At 37.5% G+C, this 21,991-nt stretch overlaps 1 protein-coding gene across 9 annotated transcripts in view; it reads right to left on the bottom strand.

The window, feature by feature from the left end:
- MFF (mitochondrial fission factor) overlaps positions 1–20,168 on the bottom strand; it is a 34,713-nt gene extending 14,545 nt beyond the window's left edge. For 2 of the 9 annotated variants that reach the window (XM_007467917.1, XM_007467920.1), the window contains exons 1-4: positions 15,299–15,410; positions 13,205–13,425; positions 12,110–12,279; positions 3,536–3,624 (exon numbers count right to left, since the gene is read on the bottom strand). In XM_007467917.1, coding sequence (XP_007467979.1) covers positions 3,536–3,624; positions 12,110–12,279; positions 13,205–13,385 — 440 coding nt within the window. In that variant the 5' untranslated portion in view covers positions 13,386–13,425; positions 15,299–15,410. Of the gene's footprint in view, positions 1–718; positions 794–3,535; positions 3,625–12,109; positions 12,280–13,204; positions 13,426–14,353; positions 14,532–15,298; positions 15,411–20,033 lie in introns of those variants that run through there. The other 7 variants (XM_007467918.1, XM_007467916.1, XM_007467919.1 and 4 more) reach the window with 6 other exon arrangements.
- Positions 20,169–21,991: the final 1,823 nt, after the last annotated feature.

Genomic DNA, 21,991 nt, shown 5'->3' with positions numbered 1-21,991 from the left:
TTTTAAATAGAGAGAAAGCTTTAATTTGTTGCCACTAAGGTAACTGACTAGTTCTTAGAAGCATAACAAGAGAATGAGAACAGGAGAAAAATCATTGGTTGCCAGAGTGGCTTCTGATACTTAAGAACTACATTAGCTGTTGAATCTTATACTGCACACCAAAGTGCCCCCTCCCCTTAGGAGGCCAGTCATTCCCACACCTAGTTCTAGCACATGTACAGAAAGAGTGGGTTTAATGATCTCAAAATATTCTTCCAAAGCATAATTTTAATCTATGGAATTAAAAAAAAAACTTAATGACAAATTACACTCAGACTCTTTGTCCTTCTGGGTGAAAATGAACAAGAAAAGATAGTATGCTAAAATTTTCAAAAAGATTGGGATCACTGAACCTCGTTCAACTGAATCTATAGAGGACTAATGTGCCAACCAAAGCAAAATGAAGGAAATGTAAAGGATGCTTGGTGTAAATTATTCCATTTTACTTTCAGCCTTATACCCAAAATCATACATAACTTCCTTGGTCTAGTTATTTTTTTTCTTAACAAAGTGTATGATGACAGCTTGAGAAATCCTGAAACAGAGGTACTAAAAAGCCAAACAGTTAAGAGAATTAGGGCATTACATGCCAATTACCTGGTGAAATATTAGTATAACAAAAAGCCTGCAAAATTAGAACAACTCCCATTTGTGAAAAGCAGAGCAGATAAAATCTTACGTGTACTCTGGTGCAGAAATTGGTGCCTGGAACCTTGAAATTTTATTTCTTGGGGCAGAATCTGATCTGTGCCACCTTAAATAATAATTATGCTTCTTTTTATATATTCAGCTTTTATAACACAAACAGAAAGCTAAATACGATTCTACTGGTCAATCGTTTGTGTCAAGAGCTGACAATAATCAATCCTATTGTCTCTTGAAGGTAAATAAGAAAACAAAGGCCAATGTTTCTGCTCTTATACCCATATAGACTTCTATTCTTAAAGCCAAGGAATAAATAAAGTGGAGGTAGGCAATGGTTCGTGCACAATGATACATAAGTAATCTCACGTTACAAAGAAAAGACTAAAGTAGGTAAAGACAGGAAGAGTCTAATAATTACTTTAGTAGAGGTAAAATACAGCCATGTTATATTAATAGTTTCTTCCTTACCACACTGCCTACATTAAATACATAATGTGCTCATTATATTAAAATTCTAAAGTTCACTCAATGTAGATTCTTAAAGATGAATACAATTATAAATGATAAAATTAATAATGGTAGGAGAAGAAAGGGCAAGGTTACATTATTAACAAAAAGATGGTTAAGTATGTTACCATGTAACGGTAACATAAATAACTACTAAAACAAAAAGTATGGTTGAGTAATGTAAGCATTTCATTGCAAAAATTGTACAGTTAAATATTCATGTTATTTTTACTACCAAAAATTAAAACATGAGATTCTGTTTTATTTAAAAATGCCATTAAGGCAACTTAAAGAAACAAAGAATTCAAGTATTAGTTAACTTTGTTAACCTTTTCTGTTATGAGGACTTACATTATAGGTAACTGCAAAAATACCTATGAACTAATCGTTTACTCTAAATCATACTTCACTAGGCTGGTTTTTATATATAATAGAGCTGTTTCCTTTCTCTTCAACTGAACTCAGCTATCAATAATATATACTTTGTGGGGCAAAAAAACAAAAATGATGCTATAGTAAAACAGTCCTGTTTTTATTTCACTAATGGGAAGTTTCAAAGTAATTATGGACCTAAACAATAAGCCATATCTTTACATAATAGGAAAGTTTATTAGAAACTTTTGGTGCCTTGGAAAGTATTACAAATAGAAAATAACAAAAGCCCTCAGGTGTATGTTTAATCATTCTGAGAGGGTACTAAATATCAAGAAGCTACCTTCACCATAAATTATATGATCTTTTCACCATTTGTGTAACATAATCAAATATATTCTAGAAAAACGGATTCCATGGACTGGCTGACATCACTGTAAGCCAGGTACCTTCAGGGAAACATACAGTTATCATAAAAACTTCATATTAATAATAGTTGAACCTTTCAGATAGGCCTTCCCTGAAGGAGACATATATTCTTTTAAACTTACTATCTTCCTATATACCCCTTCAGAATAACTCTAACTACTTGAGGAGACATTTCAAGCTTCCCCAAGAAATGAGAACTGTTATAGTTCTCCTTTGCACCTAACACAGAAAAAGAGAGATCCTACCCCCATCAAAATCCCTTCTGCATCCTTATACTCTTTAGTCAAGTCTGAATTAGAACTTGATATGGTTTAACAGAAATAGTATAATTGCATTGTGCTGTAGTTATTTTGTATGTAAATTTAAATGTTTTGCTTTTAGCTAGATTTGCAAGCTCTGTGAGAGACTTATCATCTGATTCTTTGGCCGTTCCCAGAGAAACTAATATCGACTTTCCTGGTGGTCCAGTGGTTAAGACTCCACATTTCCAAAGCAGGGAGTGCAGGTTCGATCCCTGCTCAGTGAACTAAAATCCCATGTGCCGTGTGGCCAAAAAAAAAGTCAGTTTGAGAAGCTAATATGATGCTTGATATCAAATATGGTTCATGGTGAATGAGCTTATGAAAACTGACTGAAAATTTAATGAGGAAGAAACATTAATTTACATTAACAATCTAAATCATCAATGGCTTTGAGACTTAAAATTCTGACCAGTTTTTAAAGGGATATTTTATTTTTAAAAACCCATTAATTTTAATAAAACAACAAAAAGCACTTGCCCAATTTAAAACATCTTATAGTGGGGTAGCTTTAAGATCAGGGTATAACGTAACCAAAAGAGCAAGAAAGATTTACACAAATAGTCTGTTAATGTATTTAAATTTTTGGAAAATGAAAGGGATCCAAAAATTCAATGACTCAGTAGGCAGAGAGCTAAAAATTAATCCTGGAAAGTAAAAAAATTCGACTTGCTTACGCTACATTGTTTACCATGGCTCATGAGAAGCAGAGCCGGAAAGGGCTAATCCTGTGACAATCTTATGACAAACTGAGTAACTTGAAAATAAAGATGCTTCCTTAATAAATTGTTTTCCTTTTATTTTATATTCCCCCCCCCCCACAACCTATATGCTAGATAAGCATTTTGGAAGGCTACATAGAACTGAGCACTTACTTTTATCAATTTTTCTTAAGTATACTTTATAGGAGATTTCCAAAATAAGCAAATCATATTTATAGAAGACTATCACAAACATAGAAGAGGATAACAGGATTGAAAAATTCTCACAACTAACGAAATGGTCAGACTTTAAGGCTATAAAGAGTATTGCAAAAATATAAAGTTGATGTAAATGTATAGTAGATTTCAAACACTATTAGAATTATTTTTTCTCCAGGTTCTTAATATAAAACATACACTTCCTCCTCTTTTTTAATATTTGAGAGTTTAAAAAAGGAAATAAATTATTTAGTAAAGGATGGGACAGACAGTATATGGAGAAAACTTAATGAAGGAGATACAATGCTTAGTGGTTCTACTCACATGGAGTCAGTCCTGACCAGCTGTCCATTTTGGCGAACAGCATTTTCACTCATAGAGCGCTCTCTTTTTAGCCTGCCAACTGCACGGATCTGTCAGGCACAAAGAAAAGGAAAGGAATAGAGAATATACTTAATAGCCTAGTAACTGCTTAGCATCGAAAGGACCTTTATCAAAGACTAGCCACAAAATTTACAAAGAAATAACCAAGAATTGCTACCAGGTATGTGTATTATACATAGACATGTTAAAAAAAAGAACATCCTACTTATTATAATGCAGATAAACTCAGGAATGCTTATCTTCTTTACAAAAAAAGTTACTTCTAGTTTCTTTTTAAGTATCCATCTTACTTGGTACAATTATTAATATTTTTATTTATCATAATTTATACAATATACTTACATTATTTAAGAACAATTTACAATAGTTTTTAAAGGCACAAACACTATAGGACATGGGATATATCTGTACTCAAATAAGTGTTCCTGGCTTCTGGGGTTAAAACAAATTCAGATTTGGTTGGATATCTGAAAACTAGACTTAAAAAAAGTTTTACTAGCTTAAAGGTTTTAGCATTCTAGAAATAGCCACAGTCTTCCATCTCACACGCTCTTCTTACAAAATGTTATCACTGACCTCTTTCCATTAAGGAATAGAATCTATGTTCCCTTCCCTGGAAATTGGGTACTCTAGTGACCGCTGCAGAGATGATACAATGTGACTTCTGAGGTTAGGTCATAAACAACAATAAGGTTTCTGCCTTTTTCCCCTTCCCCAGGGGAGCTGTTCCAGATTCGAACAATGACACCATGACATGAGGAAGCCCAAGCAGCCATACAAAAGGCCATGTGTAGGTGCACCAGCCAATAATCCTGGCTGAGGTCCACACAACAGGTAGTATCAACTGACATGTGAGTGAGTAAACCTTTAGATGACTGCAGCCTCAAGCTGTGCGAGTCATCCACAGCCTCTGATACTTCCTAGCCTAGGCCCAGGTAATATACAACAGAAATAAGCTTTCACCAATATTCCTGATGCAAATACCTCACCCGCAGAATCCATGAGCAAAATTATTTGTTTTTGTTTCAAGCCACTAAGTTTAGGGTGGCTTATTAAGGGGCAATAGATAACTAGAACAATGGTAAATCATTAACTTCAATGCTTTTTTAGAATTTTTTTTCTTCTTTTTTTTACTACAAACACCCATGGCAACTTAATGGTTAAAGAAAAATTTGAACTTTACTGTAAAGGACAACTGGTGTGTGAACCAATGGACTTGATAATTAAGATTTTCAAAAATGCACACTCAGTATCTATTAATGCTCAAGGACTTGGGAATAGATTATCAGGTTATAAGCACCATCAAAGCAGAATAAATCCTGTATTTCATGCCAGCAAAACTTAAAACTACTATGCAGCACATAATTTCAGAGACTGGTTTCGATTTGGTTATGGTTATAAACCATTTACCCATCCAAACAAAAGAAAAAAAAAACAGAAAAGGAGTTGGTTCAGAGCCTACTGCAAGAGTTCTTTACAGTTAAACCAAAAATCAAAATTACCTGAAGGCATTTATATATAAAAACTAACACCTCCACAATCAAATACACTTTACTCATAGTGTGCAGTACTGGGTTGCTTTGTGCGAATCCCACTGATGCTTGCCTTCCTACCTACTGCACAGTTGTGCTTGCTTTTTCTAGAGAACAGTTCTTCCACGTTGTAGGGATCAAGATGAATTTCCTACTATATTAGAGCTGTTCCTCCTGCTATGTGGCAAGAACTAAGATTCAGCAGATAGGAAGAGACAGGACAAGACAAATTAGTCTATGACTCCAACATAACCTAACAAAGTAGAGGATCCTAGGTCTACCGTTATTTCCGCCATTTGAGACCTGATTTAAATTATATCTTAACAGGAACATTAAGCTCGATATTACTAACATATTGGGGAAAAAGACAACATAAGACAAAATCATATATTTGTTATGCCTTCATATGACCAGCTTGTATACTGTAATACCCAAGAACTTTGATACTGCCTGAGGTGATAAGGAACACGGTGATCTTTAAATACTTTCCCCTTTAGTTCACAATCATGATGGTTGTTTTTATCAATTCAACGATTTTTTTAAATTAATTACATTTGTTCCCAACATTATTGAGATCCAATTGACAATTCAAGGTTTTAAAATATCATTCAGAACCATCCTGCATTGATTACCCATTATAAAACTTACATGCACTCCTTAGGCTGAGAAATACAGTTTCCAAGCTTCAGGTAACTTCCTGGAAGTTAGGTCAAAGGGTCTTCTGTGTCTAATTATAGGCATAAAATTCTCCTCTAATGTGCTTATACTCTGAGTTACTTTCGATTATTCACAGAATCCTGGACAAATCAGTGTCCCCGAGGTCTTTGTTTACTAGTTCTCTAGATTTATCTAGAGCTTGTCTCTCCTTCAAGAATCTGCTTCAGATGCCTCAGTATGTTCCCCTACACTGGTCCCTGTTTTTATTTTTTTTATATAATTTTTAAAAGTTACACTCCATTTACAGTTACTACAAAATATTGTCTATATTCTCCATGTTGTACAATACATCCTTGTAGCTTATCTTATACCCAATAGTTTGTACCTCTCACTCTCCCATCCTCATATCCCTCCCACAAACTGGTAACCCTAAGTTTGTTCTCGATATCTGTGAGTCTGCTTATTTTTTGTTATGTTCACTAGTTTATTGTATTTTTTAGATTCCACATAAGTGATACCATATAGTAGTTGTCTTTGTCTGGCTTATTTCACTTAGCATAATGCCCTTCAAGTCCATCCATGTTGCTGCAAACAGCAAAATTTCATTCTTTTTTTATGGCCGAGTGATATTCCATTGTGTGTGTGTGTGTGTGTGTGTGTGTGTGTGTGTGTGTGTGTATGGCACGTCTTCTTTATCCATTCGCGTCTACTGATGGACACTTAGGTTGCTTCCATATCTTGGCAACTGTAAATAATGCTGCTATGAACACTGGGGTGCATGTATCTTTTTCGAATTGGTGTTTTTGTTTTTTTTCGGATATATATACTGATTCCCCTGCACACCCTTTTGTAACAAGACACTTGTTTTACTTCTCAACACATACAAAATAAAAAACTGTAATTATATTAAAACAACCAGTAAGTATTACAAGCACATAGACCCTACCATAGCCTAGTTATTCATAACCACTGTGATTACTAAACAACCCTCAGAAAATCTGTAGCAAAAACTAAGAATGAAAACTGATTTCTCAAATGTTTGTGTTATGCCTTTCATTTAGGCAGTTTTTTATTCTTTTTAGTATTTTTTAAACAATTTTACTTTTTTAAGAAAAGGATTTCTTTTAATTCTGTCCAGAGAGAGAAAGGGAAATCCTCCATTTTATCATTTGGTATAATCTCAGTGAAAAATGGAGATTTATCCTCAAATAGTATGTAAGTTAGTTGCATTTTCAGTTAAGAAATAAAAAAATGTAACTATTGAATAGAATTATTTGGTAAATTAATGGATACTGATCTCCTTTTTAAAAATAATAGTTCAGAGACATTAATCTGTGAATTGCTGTGGGACTTTTATTGGAAGAGGTAAAGCAGAGTTAAAAATGTGGGCCAAACAATTGGGGTGAACATTCTTACCCCCAAAAACATATTCACTGTCCAAAATGGAAAATAACAAACTATCTGGAAAAATAATGAACCCAATGGGAAGGAAACATGGAATACATGTGTCAGCAGTGAATACAATGCCCATGTGATAGGGCCATGAAACAGTAACTGCACGAAGGATGTGAGTGCACATCTCTGAATCTTCCATGGATGAATGTGCATACATACATACAATTAATTAAGCTGTTCTTTTTCCTCTTCTCTCCCTTTTGCGTCATTCTAGTCATCACAGCCCCAGCTCCTCTTTCCACAGGAGGGGAAAGGAAAGGGAGTTAAACAAACCATCACCAAATTGTGATCAGACCCACATTCATCAGCTTCTCAATTTTCAGAGCTACTGCCAGGACCCTTTTAAGTCCTTCTGTGTGTCCGGGAGTCCTTCCACATTTCTTTTTTGTTTTTTAATTTTTATTGGAGTATTGTTGCTTTACAATGTTGTGTCACTTTCTGTTGTACAGCAAAGTGAATCAGCCATATGTATACATATATCCCCTCTCTTTTGGATTTCCTTCCCATTTAGGTCACCACAGAGCACTGAGTTCCCTTTGCTATAAAGTAGGTTCTCATTAGTTATTTATTTTATACATAGCAGTGTATATATGTCAATCCCAATCTCCCAATTCCACATTTGTTTTAGGATGTGCCATATGGCTGAGTCACTCATTACACTTCAGGTCAACTATGTTCTTTCACTTCACATCCTCGAGGTTGTCATGGCAATTGAACTGGACCATCACCCGGCACTGATAACCACCTGCTACGTCCTTACAGACTGTTGGATTACAGATCTAGAGCCCTCTGTTAGACACCCATGGCCTTTGTGTTGTCCTTAACGACAGCTTCTAGAGCAGCTGCTTTCCAAGTGTATTCTTTAAAGCAGTCAGTTCTAGCTGGATATCTTTCCTCCTAGCCCTTGAGCTAGACACTTTGTACATGGTTGCTGTAGGATTTGTCATCCTGTGTAAAGCTTGCATGGCCTGGATACACTCCCTTTTCTGAAAACATTCATTGCCTTTGTTCTTTTCCAAAACCAGGTCAGGGTTTATCCTTCCCAATCTTCCCAATTCTTGGGACATTTGGGGTTCACTGCTTTTCCAGATTTATTGTAAAAATGAATGGCTTTCTCATCCTTCTCTTCTTTGAAGTAGAAGTTGCCAATTCAGGCAAAAGCTCTTATAACCTGTCTTTAGTCCAATTTGTTTTCTCTTCCCACTTCAGTGGTCTTCTCACAAAGCTCTTGGCCATTTATTGTAATTGATTTTTTCAAAGAAAACCACTGCTTGAGTGATGGGATATACTGATGGAGTCCAAATTTTTTACTGGGTCACACTGCTTCAAAGCTGTGTCAAGTCCTCATATTTTCCAACTCTTTTTCTTTACAGTTCTTCCTTTCTGTTCTCTGGAAGATCTTCTCTCACGGGCTCCCATCTGGAGGTAGTGTCAGTGTCACAGCCTTTTTCTCCTCATTCACACTGCCTAACCTATTCTAAGAACACTGAGAGCTGTCATGATTTGTGTATTTTGCAGTTCATACCCAGATCAGATGGTTTATTGCACAGTTGCTTTATTAGTTCCCTGTAGGTAGAATCCCCAAGCAATGGTCTTTCCGAATATTAGCAGAGATTAGGCATATTGAAAGGTTCATCAATTTCCTCTACCTCCAGATTTTATAAACCCTCTCTGAGCTAGGGGGATTATATGCTTCGTGTTTTAAGGCCTCTTCATATGTTCACTTGGATACTTCAAGCCAGTTTAAGAAGTCAGTACGTTATTTTCTGCAAATTTATTTCTTGTATCAGTCAGGCTTTTAAACAAAAATTGTATAGTGTTCCCCATAAGTCACCTTCAGGTATTCTTCTTTCTCGCCACAGGCCAGTGGTTCTCAACTGGGTGCGATTTTTCCCCTCCAAGGGACATTTGGCAATGTATGCAGATCATCTTTTCTGTCATTTTATTGTGATAAAATAAACATAACACAAAACTCACCATTCTAACCATTTTAAAGTATATATATTATACGATTCAGTGGTATTCAGAACATTCACAGTGTTGTGCAACCATCACCACTATCTAGTTTCCGAACATTTTCATCCCCCCAAAAGGAAACGCCATGACTAAGCAGTCAGTCCCAATTACTCTCTCCCCTAAACCCTTGTCAACTACTATTCTGGATATTTCATGTAAGCAGAATCATACAATATATGGCCGTTTCTGTCTGGCTTCTTTGGCTTAACATGTTTTCAAGGTTCATCCATGTTGTAGCATGTATAAGTACTTCAGTCCTTATTATAGTTGAATACTCCACTGTATGGATATACCACATTTTGCTTATCCATTCATCAGTTGAAGGGCATTTGAGTGTTTCCACCTCTTGGTTATTTGAGACATTTTTGATTTTCATGACTTGAAGGATGCTACTGGCATCTTGTAGATAGAGCTCAAGAATGCTGTTAAATATTTTACAGTGCAAAAGGACAGCCCTCACCACAACAAAGAACTATCTAGTCTAAAATGTCATAGTGCTGAGGTTGAGAAACCTTGGCATATGCTGTAAAATGATTATCACAGAATAAATGATTTAGGGAATCTTACTTGATATATTCTAAGTAGCATCCGAATGAATCATCAATGTTATCAGCACTCAGGGCCTTACTACCCTTCCATTTCAATCCATTTTGTAGATGCTACCAGAACTCTGGTTCCTTCCCTTTTCTCCTCTGCTCACTAGATGACTGCCTCTTGAGGGCCACCTGACCCTTCTATGGACTGAAGCACAGATCATCACCTTTGCTTTCCTTTTAATAGGCAACTAGTACGAATATCGGAAACTCCTCTCCTGCATCTCAGGATTTGTCTCCTGGCAAAGATTTTTTTTTTTTAATTGAAGTATAGTTGATATACAACATTACATAAATTAAAGGTGTACAATATAGTGATTCACAACTTTTAAAGGTCATACTCCATTTATAGTTATTATAAAATACTGGCTATAGTCCCTGTGTTGTACAGTATATCCCTGTAGCTTATTTTATACATAACAGTTTGCACCTCTTAAACCCTTACCCCTCTACTGCCCTTCCCCACTGGTAACCACTAATTTGTTCTCTATATCTGTGAGTCTGTTTCTTTTTTGTTATACTCACTAGTTGTATTTTTTAGATTCTCAGACTTACTTCACTTAGCATAATACCCTCCAAGTCCATCCACGTTGTTGCAAATGGCAAAATTTGATTCTTTTTTATGGCTGAGTAGTATTCCACTGTGTGTGTGAGTGTGTGCGTGTATGTCACATCTTCTTTATCCATTCATCTGTTGATAGACACTTAAGATGCTTCCAAATCTTCTGCCACAGGATGTTAATTTTCACAACAATGGTATTTGTACCTATTGAACTTTTCACATCAATCAGAACATGTGCTAAACATACTGCACATATTATTACATTTAATTTTCTCAATAATCGTATGCAGTTGGCATTATTCTTATCATTATTTTAGAGATGAGCCTTGGAATTGTTAACTTGCCCAAAGTTATGTGGTTAATAAGTAGCAAAGTAGGCCTTCAAAATTAGGTTAATTCTCAGCCTCAGCTTTTCACTCCAGTGCTATACACTTTGGACATTTATCACATTTGACTATATATCAATTACAGCAGGAGTAAACCCCACATGGGCTTAAAACCTAGGTCTCCTGAGAGACAGTACTCGTCTTGTTTTCAGTTGGTTATTCACACCAAGTAGGCACAAGGGTCTAAAACGGTGGGAGCACAAAGATCAGAAGACAAACAAAACCTGAAGAATATCAAAGGGAGGGTTTCTCGCCTGGCAGAATCCTCATCCAGGACAATACTGTTCACAGCCGTAATGGTCTTTCCCTCACTGAGACCACTACGAAGGAACCATGTCTCTTTTGTGTCTTACACAAAAGCTCAAAAAATGTCTGTTAAATAAATATCAGTACAATTCTGCAAGTACCTTAGTGCCTTTTCATCGTGTGAACATTCAAATTTAGTACTCTTCACCGAGTAAATACCTAGAATGTCTAAACTGGCACCTAGGAGTGTCTTATCTGAGTCACCTCAGCTCAAACTTCCAACCTAAGAAAAGGTCATACCTAGTACTAGGAAACTGCACTCCCGTAGGTTATATGGGTGATTTACCCTCTTAGGAAAGGATTATATGAAAAATGAAAGACAAGGGCAGTTCCATTATCAATAAAAACATATCTTTGCACACTGTTTTATACTAGCATCATGACAACACAGGAATTTAGAAGTTATAATGAAAAAGTTGCAACTACAGAAACCACAGAAAAGGAGTCTTACAAGATTGGCCCTGAATCAATAGCAAAGGCAAGATTTGACTAACACCTTATTAGTCCATATACTATCATATTTAGGTCAACAAGGCCATTAACATTACACAATACGGTAACTAACTCAGTAGAAACCTTTCAGCAAGCAGGGAGAATAGGTAGTATCAAGGGGAAAAAAGAGCGTTCTTTGCCATTTGCCAGACTGCTTTTATAACAAAGTGATGCATTAATTTTTTCCCATGCTAAACTTCCCAAATTTTTCTGTATTGCTTAAAGTGTAACTCCCAGCCATAAAAGCTTATCCTTCAAGACCACATGAATGTTAATGATTTCCACAAAATTGTCATTTTCCTGAAATATAATATTTAAATTAAAAAAAAAACCAACAGCATAGTATCTCATTTGGGGTATTCATAAGCCAGAATTTATAGTAATCAATGTTCCATGCAAAAGGATTCCATTACATATTACCAATGATATGATTTATAGCCTCTTAACTCCTCTTTAACTTTTGCCTCTGTCTCTATTATTTCAAATTCAGATGATGTTAAAACTCTAGCACTTACTTCTTCATTTTGAGGGGTTGGAGGAGGTCTTTCTAAATCCAGAAAATCTAGTGGTCTTTCACTTAGCGTAAGTACACGAGGTGGTGTTTTTAGTGCCAGAGGTTTGAAGGGAGTTGACTGTATAAGGTCAAGATCTGCTGGCCTTGAAAATGGAATGTCTTCATTATTTCCTAAGCGTAGGGGGAGAAAAAAAAAAAAAGGAAAGGAGGGAGATTTTTAAAAGACATAGGTTTTATTAAAATGTATTTGCCATTACACACCCACTAGCAATAGCTAAAATTAAAAAGACTAACAATACAAAGTGTTGTTGAGTGCAAATGAAACTCTCATATGTCACTGATGGGAATATAACAGGGTACAACCAATTTCAAAAATAGCTTGACAGATTTTCATAAAGTTAAACGTCATAACTTATAATATGATCTAGCAATTCCACTCCTAAGATATATGAAAACACATGTCTTCATAGCAGCTTTACTCCTAATAGCACCAAAAAGGAAACAACCCAAACGTCCACCAACAGGTGAATGTATAAACAAACTGTGGTTTATCCACACACTGGAATATTAGAAATAAAATGGTATGAACAACTTTTATAGCAACAATATGGAAGAATCTCTAAAACATTACACTAAGCAAAAGAAGCCAGACCCAAGAGTATATACTGTATCAGTCCATTCATACGAAACTCTGGGAAAGACAAATGTGATCTCTGGTTATAAAAAGGAGATTATAGTTGCCTGGAATTGAGGGGTAGGAAATGAATGAGAAACCTTTTGGTGGGTAATGAATATGTTCTATATCTGGACTGTGGTAGAGGTTACATAGGAGTATACATTTGTCAAAACTCATCAGGCTGTACACTTTAAAATTACACCATTTTATGTATGTAAATTATATCTCAATAATTAGTTGAATTATTAAAAAATATTACTTGAAATTTCAGACTATTGCAATTTATAAACTTTGCGAAGAAAATGTAAAGTTGCATTTCCCAACCCCTTTTCTAAGTAATATTTTGAAAAATCCCAAAAGTTTTCATAAAAATATATAAAATACATTTATCAGGCAACTTTATAAACAAATATAAAATACCTGCTACAACAATTCTCTCTGGAACCTGCATAATCACACTAGCATTTGAAACTCCTTCTTGGAATCCTTGTTCCAGGTCAGCATTTGGTGGTGCTACCTTTAATTTTTCCGGGACCCTCATTCGCTGACTAATACCTTCGGTGTATTCCATTTCATATTGAATTCGACTAATTTCTGCCATCTCAGCAGCACTGGGAGAAGGAAATGCTGCCCCACTCACTCTGTGGGCAAAAAATTTAGACAGGGGTGACTGAGTGTTAAAATGTCAGTCTTTTCTATGTAGTGAAGTTAGAATACCTTTTAGAAAGAGCAAAGGAGACTTCTCATTTGTGAGTACTGAATACATCCAAAGGAAAAATAAAAGATTGAAGAAAATGTTCTCCTCAACATAATACCTTCTCACTTAGTTGAAACTGCACCTTGAGGATATTGCTTAGGAGCAAATTTTTTAAATTATTGTATAACCACAAGACGAATGTGCACACACATACACTCTCTTCCTCTCTGCATAAAGAGATATGCATGCTGCTTTCATAACCCCAAAAATGCCTAAAATAAAACTTAAATAGAAATTTCCTAATGAATTATATGAAGGGAAGCTGCTAGAACTTTATAAAAATGAAATTAGAAATTCTGGTCATGCATGGAAAAAATAAAACCTTTTAATGACGAAAATCAGATTCATAAGGTAAATAATGTTAATTCTAAATTTACTAAAAAAGAAGCAACCCCCTGAATTTCACAAAATAAAAATTAAAACTTCTCTTACTGAATGTATATCTGATGACTGAGATGAAATGAATACCAAATACAGAATATATACTAATAAATCCTTAATGTTTGCATTCATTTTGAGGGGCTATAGTGTGAAAGTTTCACACTATTAATTTGTACTCAGTGTCATATTTACATGTATATTTTTAAAAAACATGACATGCCTTCAAACGGAAAGACAGGACAAATGCATTGAGAAACCTAAATCAGAGAAGGATCCATGCTCCAGGGAAATGCAGCAGAAAGGAAGTTGCCCCACGATACAAAATGCTGACAGAAGTGTAAAAGAACATGATTAGCCTATGGGCAATCAGCTTGAAAGCAACTATGTCTCAAACCTATAATGCCAGCTCAACTGAATAAAATGTCACTGACCTTCCTAGTGATGTGTCATTGCTTGTTCTTTTACTCATTTTTAATACAGTAAATACACGTTTATAATAGCTATTAAAGTACTGCCTCCCTGTAGTTCAGTTTACTTTACACAACAATTCCCCTAAAGATCTGAATTTTTTTGGAGGTGTACATAACAACACGGAAACTGCTTTTCCAGCTGTAAAAAAGAAAGAATAAAAATCAGTATTTCAACAATTCATTTCATAAGAAAACTATCAATAAAAGTAAATATCTACTTAAAATTATTTTTGGATTTCAACCAAAATCAATTTTCAAATCTCTCCTAAAAAGAGTTATTCTATACCTCAAAAAAATATAAAGACTGTTTTAAGCATAGTCACTGTATTATGATTTTGCAAACGGGACAAAGAAAAGCTAATCAAATGTATATACAAATGTGAAGTCAGATTAGAAGAAAACACTTTGCCATAAAACTCCTCTAATTATTATATTCTAAAGGGGGAAAATATCCTTTTCTTTTTCAGCCTAAGTACAAATGAAAAAATTATGAAAATAATGTAAAGGGCAGAAAAATGTATTTGAAGTAACCTAATATTTGATGTATAAGTAATGGTTTCTTTAAAAGGAAATAACTTTGAAAACCAAATTACACTACATTTTCAGCAGAAGATATTATATATAAATCCAGATCAATAAAAAATTAAAGACAGTATAAATGTAACCCATAGCTGGGACATTTCTTAAACTCCATGTCAGAGATATATCACACATTTTAAACTCCACCTTACTGACATGCTTTGGAGGGTTCTTAGAGGTTGCTAAGGGGCTAAGCCCTGATAAATGGTTACTTATGACTGCTAACTTGCACCCTTTATTCTTTACCAAAACGTGTCAATTTTCAGGATTTGCATGCAAATGGTTTAAAGACTAAGAAAACAGAGCCAAAAGAAAATTTTTACTCACAAAAGTGTACCAACTACTGCTTGCTTTTTGGCATTATCTGTTTCTGTGCTTCATATTAAATCCTTTAACTTGCTTCAATATGCATGTGCTGGATTTAGAGCCACTTTTGTCCCTGGGGGAGAAAAAACAGGAGCTAACTGAAAAACTAGATGATACTACCATTAGGGATTCATTGCTGGAAATACTCCAAATAATGAAAGTCACTAAAGATGTACAACCTTACCTTAAAAAAACCAGTAAAATAAATAAAGAAAAAATGAACAAGCTTACCACCAATTTTAGGCCTAGAGACAGAACCCTACAGCCATTCACTAGTTAATGCAAGATAAAAGACAATCACTGTTTCTGATTTGAAACAAAGGAAAACATACCTGATGAAAAATACTTAGGTTTAAAAGAATCTTAATACTTATGTGTATAAATAAGTGTATATATAAGTGTATATATATACACACAAATTAAGGAGGAGCAAATGCATTGGCTAAATTTTCATCCAGCTATTTTCATTCAGTATTTAATTTCATATTTGTTTCATTTCATTCCCAACTTTAATTTGGTATTTAATTTGAACCAGTAACACACGCACATGGTACAAAGTACACAAGAACACACAGAGATGTAGGGCCAGAAACTATAAAACTCTTACAGGAAAACATAGGCAGAACACTCTATGACATAAATCACAGCAAGATCCTTTTTGACTCACCTCCTAGAGAAAAGGAAATAAAACCAAAAATAAACAAATGGGACCTAATGAAACTTCAAAGCTTTTGCACAGCAAAGGAAACCATAAACTAGATGAAAAGACAGCCCTCAGAGTGGGAGAAAATATTTGCAAATGAAGCAACTGACAAAGGATTAATCTCCAAAATTTACAAGCAGCTCATGCAGCTCACTATCAAAAAAACAAACAACCCAATCCAAAAACGGGCAGAAGATCTAAACAGACATTTCTCCAAAGAAGATATACAGATTGCCAACAAACACATGAAAGGATGCTCAACATCACTAATCATTAGAGAAATGCAAACCAAAACTACAATGAGGTATCACCTCACACCAGTCAGAATGGCCACAATCAAAAAATCTACAAACAATAAATGCTGGAGAGGGTGTGGAGAAAAGAGAACCCCCTTGCACTGTTGGTGGGAATGTAAACTGATAGAGCCACTATGGAGAACAGTATGGAGCTTCCTTAAAAAACTACAAATAGAACTACCATACGACCCAGCAATCCCACTACTGGGCATATACCCTGAGAAAACCATAATTCAAAAAGAGTCATGTACCCCAATGTTCAATGCAGCACTATTTACAACAGCCAGGACATGGAAACAACCTAAGTGTCCATCGACAGATGAATGGATAAAGAAGATGTGGCACATATATACAATGGAATATAACTCAGCCATAAAAAGAAATGAAGTTGAGTTATTCGTAATGAGGTGGATGGACCTAGAGTCTGTCATACAGAGTGAAGTACGTCAGAAAGAGAAAAACAAATACCATACGCTAACACATGTATATGGAATCTAAAAAAAAAAATGGTTCTAAAGAACCTAGGGCCAGGACAGGAATAAAGATGCAGACGTAGAGAATGGACTTGAGGGCACGGGGAGGGGGAAGGGTAAGCTGGGACGAAGTGAGAGAGTAGCACTGACATATATATACACTATCAAATGTAAAATAGATACCTAGTGGGAAGCAGCCACATAGCACAGGGAGATCAGCTCCGTGCTTTGTGACCACCTAGAGGGGTGGGATAGGGAGGGTGGGAGGGGGACACAAGAGGGAGGGGACATGGGGATATATGTATACGTATAGCTGATTCACTTTCTTATACAGCAGAAACTAACACAACATTGTAAAGCAATTATACTCCAATAAAGATGTTAAAAAAAAAAAGAATGCACAAAGAAAATAAAGTGTCCCACCAGATCCTATCCTATAACCACCTAGGTCCCCATAGGCAATCTCTCATCAATTTCTGTGCATCATTCTAAATGAGATACTCTTTTTATAATTGTGTGTATATATCTGAAGCACAGTAAAAGCTTACAGTTAAAACAGTGAAAAGAGATACCTCAAAAGGAGTATAGCCTTGGGACATTATAAACTGAAACTTTATTATAATAAACAAGGGATGCAATTGCTAGAAAAACATTATCTCCCTGAAATGTGCTATTCTCCACATTCCATTTACTACATTTCAGCCTTATTAACTTTCCACTAGCACATCCCATGGGTCTCAACATTTCATTTTACAGCAACGTCTTCTCTTACAAGACTCTCTGAGTTTGCAGAGTGTCACAGACTTAGATCACAAAGGTGTACAATGAAAAGACAACTTCTGGGGCTTCGCTGGTGGCGCAGTGGTTGAGAGTCCACCTGCCGATGCAGGGGACATGAGTTCGTGCCCCGGTCAGGGAAGATCCCACATGCCGCGGAGCGGCTGGGCCCATGAGCCATTGCTGCTGAGCCTGCGGGTCTGGAGCCTGTGCTCTGCAACGGGAGAGGCCACAACAGTGAGAGGCCCGTGTACCACACACACACACAAAAAAGACAACTTCTGAAAAAGTCAAATTCTTCTGTAGCCAATCTGAGCTACTGACAAAGTAGATGGAACTTTTCTACTAAGATTTAACATTGTACTGTTCCAATTACTGGCTTTTCTGCTTAAGTAAAATAGATCAAAATCTAATTTTTTTCTCCCTCATTAGACTGTGACAAATATCTTTTGGCAATAAAGAAAATAAATTTCTCATTTGGAGTTAAGATATTAACTCCAATTTTGTCACTTACAATCTACTAGGCAACAAGTACATGAGTCTCTGTGATATAACTAAGGAGACAAAAATCTGTCTCAGAATCATAGATGATCTTATATCTCTACTTTCTAGGCCCGGTGGTTCCCAACGATCAGTAACTTACCAACTTCATGCTTTTTTTTCCATACTCACACAGTACGTTTACGCTCAGCTATACTTAATCTTTCTTTAACTCAATTTTTAAAAATCTTAGGTGTATTTTAAAAGGAAATTTTACATTACTATTTTATTTTATTTATTTATTTTTTGGCCATGCAGCTTGAGGGATCTTAATTCCCCAACCAGGGATTGAACCCGGGACCCTGGCTTTGAAAGTGCTGAGTCCTAACCACTGGACCACTAGGGAATACCCTTCCATTACTTTTTTAAACCATGGACTTAATGTACATATATAAAGACACGTAACAAAAACATAACTCTTACAAAAAACCCTCATCTGCAAACCACCTAAAGTCAAGTCACATCCCACTCGTGGAAAGTGTCCCAATTTGGGGACACAAAGATTCAAGCCTGACTTTCTTATTTTCTATATTAGAACACTGGGATGCAAAGAAGTAGCCCAGGAAGTCACAGAAATAACCTGGGTCAAATGGACTGTGGTTGCAAAGATTTATATAATTCTCCAATTACCAAAAAAAATGTTGGGTTGTTTGTCGCTTATTATGTGGACCTAGTTCAAGGCTTTTATACAGTCACCCTGTTTCAGTTCTCTTTTCAAGCAACTATACTTAAAGAATGGGTGTATTAGATAATCACCGTGTAGTAACCCAGGATTAATTTTAATTTTTAAAGAAAAATCACTGAAAACTTGGAAAAATACAAATTAACGAATTTTAGAATAAGGTTATCAAGCCACAGAAAACAAGTTTCAACACAAGAAGGGAGGACAGTAACAGCTAAACTTTGTAATCATAAAATAAGGCAGCCCTATCAGACAGGAAAGGATAGAAAACACAATTTCCTTTTGGAAAAACCCAGCAAAACCAACTCACTGAGTGCTTGAAACCAAATAGATAGCAGGTCCCACCCACAATTTAATTACAGGGGAAGAGACTACTAGGTACAACTAAATCTCTATAATTGTTTCTGAATCTATCTTCCTCAGGGTTTTCCCTTTGGGATATCAGACACTGAAACAAATGTTTTTCATTTAGGGAGAGAAAACATTTAAAATCCTTCAGTTAAAGTCTCTCAGTGGGGTGAGAGGCCTGTAAACAACTGGTTCTATACTTGGGAACAAGGGCCCTAAAGCTTTTACCTTCTGCAACTAAAAGACGCCACCACTTTTGAAAGCATTCCCCTCCCTCGAGAATGCCCCCTGCTCTAAAGTTGTAGGCCGCACCCGCGGGTTTTCTTCTAAATACCATATAAGCGGAACTCCTCCTGCAGACGAAGGTCAGAGGCTTGTCGGAATGGGAATCCGAGCTATCCCCATTTCCTAGCTCCTGGAATGAAATCTAGGAGCATCTCCGGGCATCCACATCTGCGAGCAAGGATGCTTACACAGCGGCCCGACCAGGGGCCTCCCCGAGGTACCTGGGCTTCCAAGGCCTTTCTTTTCGAACACGTTCTTTTCCACAAAGTAAAGACAAAACAAACCAAAAACTACTTTTAAAGACGGCGGGCATCGGGTTCAAGGTCATACTAAAAGGTACCAGGACCCTGGCTGAGAAGGATGAGAGAAGACTACCAGCCAAACCGCGCTTGAAGCTCTCAGGACGCCCTAAGGGGGAGGAAAGCCCAGGGTTGAAGAGAGGCTCTGGGGTCGGGCCTCCGGCCACGACTACACTACTAACGGGCCGGGGCCGCAGCGGGTCCCTCCATCAACGGAGGGTCAGAGCCGCGGCGCTAGGCCCGGCAGCCGGCTCGGGCCGCGGGTCCCGGGTCGGGAAGACGTCAGTACTCACCCCTGGGCCCGCTGAAGGTCCCTGGAGAGGACCGCCGTCCGCCGCCTCCCGGGTCGGTCCGGTGAGGGCTGTCAGGGACCGTTGGCCGAGCGCACTGAGGCGCCCGGGCAAATCACCGGCCAGAGAGGCCCGCAGCTGGCGGGAAAAAAACGCGAGAACTTCCGGGAATGGCCCCTCCCAGGAGCCGTAGTTGAGGCCTGTTTGTGGTCATGTGACTCAGGGAAGGGCGGACGTACGGCCCACGCATAGGAGCGGGGGCAGTACGACGCCGATGAGGCGACATCTTTGTTATGGGCAAGGTGCGCCAACCGCTTCTCCCGTTTACAAGGTAAACCTTCAGTAGCTAAATAACTAGTTTTCAGGACTGTCTGCATCAAAATCAGGACTGGTGTGAGGCCTAAGAATCTGCATATTTCGCCAGTTCTGCAAGTGATTCTTAAACACTATAGTACAATTTTGACGACTTTTCAAGCCCTCTATGTCTTCCTTAAACAGTGACCCCTGGCTCCACTGATCCTTAAAGATGAGAATCACCGAAAAGGAGAAGTTAGGGTTCACAGTAGTTAGCAGCCTTGTTTAGCTTCCAAGAATTGTCTGCATCTAACCACTTAACCACTAACTTTCTGGGGGAAAGTCAGTACCATGCTCATCAACGTTGGGAGGGACTGAAGCCAATTCACGTAATACTTTGTGTGCCTCGACGTTAACAACAGCCAAAGACATACACATGAGTAGGTACTTCTCTAGAGTCTGAAGATACTCCAGAGATGTTACCATTCTTTAAAACCATTTAGGAAGTCCTCTGAGAATTTCGTTTTGGGACCCCTTCTTAATAGTGACAAATCGTCCTTTAAGAGTAGAGGGCTTCCCTTTCCCTGGTGGCGCAGTGGTTGAGAGTCCGCCTGCCGATGCAGGGGACACGGGTTCGTGCCCCGGTCCAGGAGGATCCCACATGCCGCGGAGCGGCTGGGCCCGTGAGCCATGGCCGCTGGGCCTGCGCGTCCGGAGCCTGTGCTCCGCCACGGGAGAGGCCACAACAGTGAGAGGCCCACGTATCGCAAAAAAAAAAAAAAAAGAATAGATTGATTTTAGGAGTGATCAGCCATTACAAGCCAAACTTTCGGGGGCAATTTAGAGACCAAGCTGAATAAGCCCACTATGACCAAAATCTTTAGAAGTGAGGGTCTTCCTGCTCCACTAGTATTAATATCTTTCTATATCTTAATTACTTGCAGTTTGGTTTTTACTCCTGTCCCTTACCCTCCAGGGAAATCGAATTCACTTTCAAATGAGGATTGTGATCCAATTACCAAATCCAAAGTCTTCTCCCTTAATCTTGATAAACCATAATCTTCCTGCATCAGTTGATTCTGTTAAATTAAATTAGACAAGAGTGTAGTATCAATACATGAAAGCACCTACCAGTTACACCTAACTGGTAGTAAATTCTAAAAGAAAAAAAAAAAAAGGCTCTTTCTCTCCCTTATCTGCAAACTCTGCTCCCTTTTTTTAAAAAAAATAAATTTGGTTATTTAATTTACTTATTATTTTTGGCTGCGTTGGGTCTTCATTGCTGTGCGCGGGCTTTCTCTAGTTTTGGCGAGCAGGGGCTACTCTTCGTCGCGGTGCACGGGCTTCTCATTGCAGTGGCTTCTCTTGTTGTGGATCACGGGCTCTAGGTGCATGGGCTTCAGTAGTTGTGGCGTGTGGGCTTCAAGAGCTGTGGTGCTTGGACTTCAGTAGTTGTGGCTCGTGGGCTCTAGAGCGCAGGCTCAGTAGTTGTGGCACACGGGCTTAGTTGCTCCACTGCATGTGGGATCTTCCCGGGCCAGGGCTCGAACCCATGTCCCCTGCATTGGCAGGCAGATTCTTAAGCACTGTGCCACCAGGGAAGCCCTGCTCCCTTGTTTTTTGTAATAAAGCTTCATGCTGGGTCTTCTGTCTCTTCCGTCATTAAT

The sequence above is a fragment of the Lipotes vexillifer genome, unplaced genomic scaffold (assembly GCF_000442215.2).
Source record: "Lipotes vexillifer unplaced genomic scaffold, Lipotes_vexillifer_v1.1 scaffold367, whole genome shotgun sequence".
Lineage (NCBI taxonomy): Eukaryota > Metazoa > Chordata > Mammalia > Artiodactyla > Lipotidae > Lipotes > Lipotes vexillifer.
The sequence above is the reverse complement of the archived record's forward strand: the minus strand, read 5'-3'. Positions and strand labels throughout refer to the sequence as shown.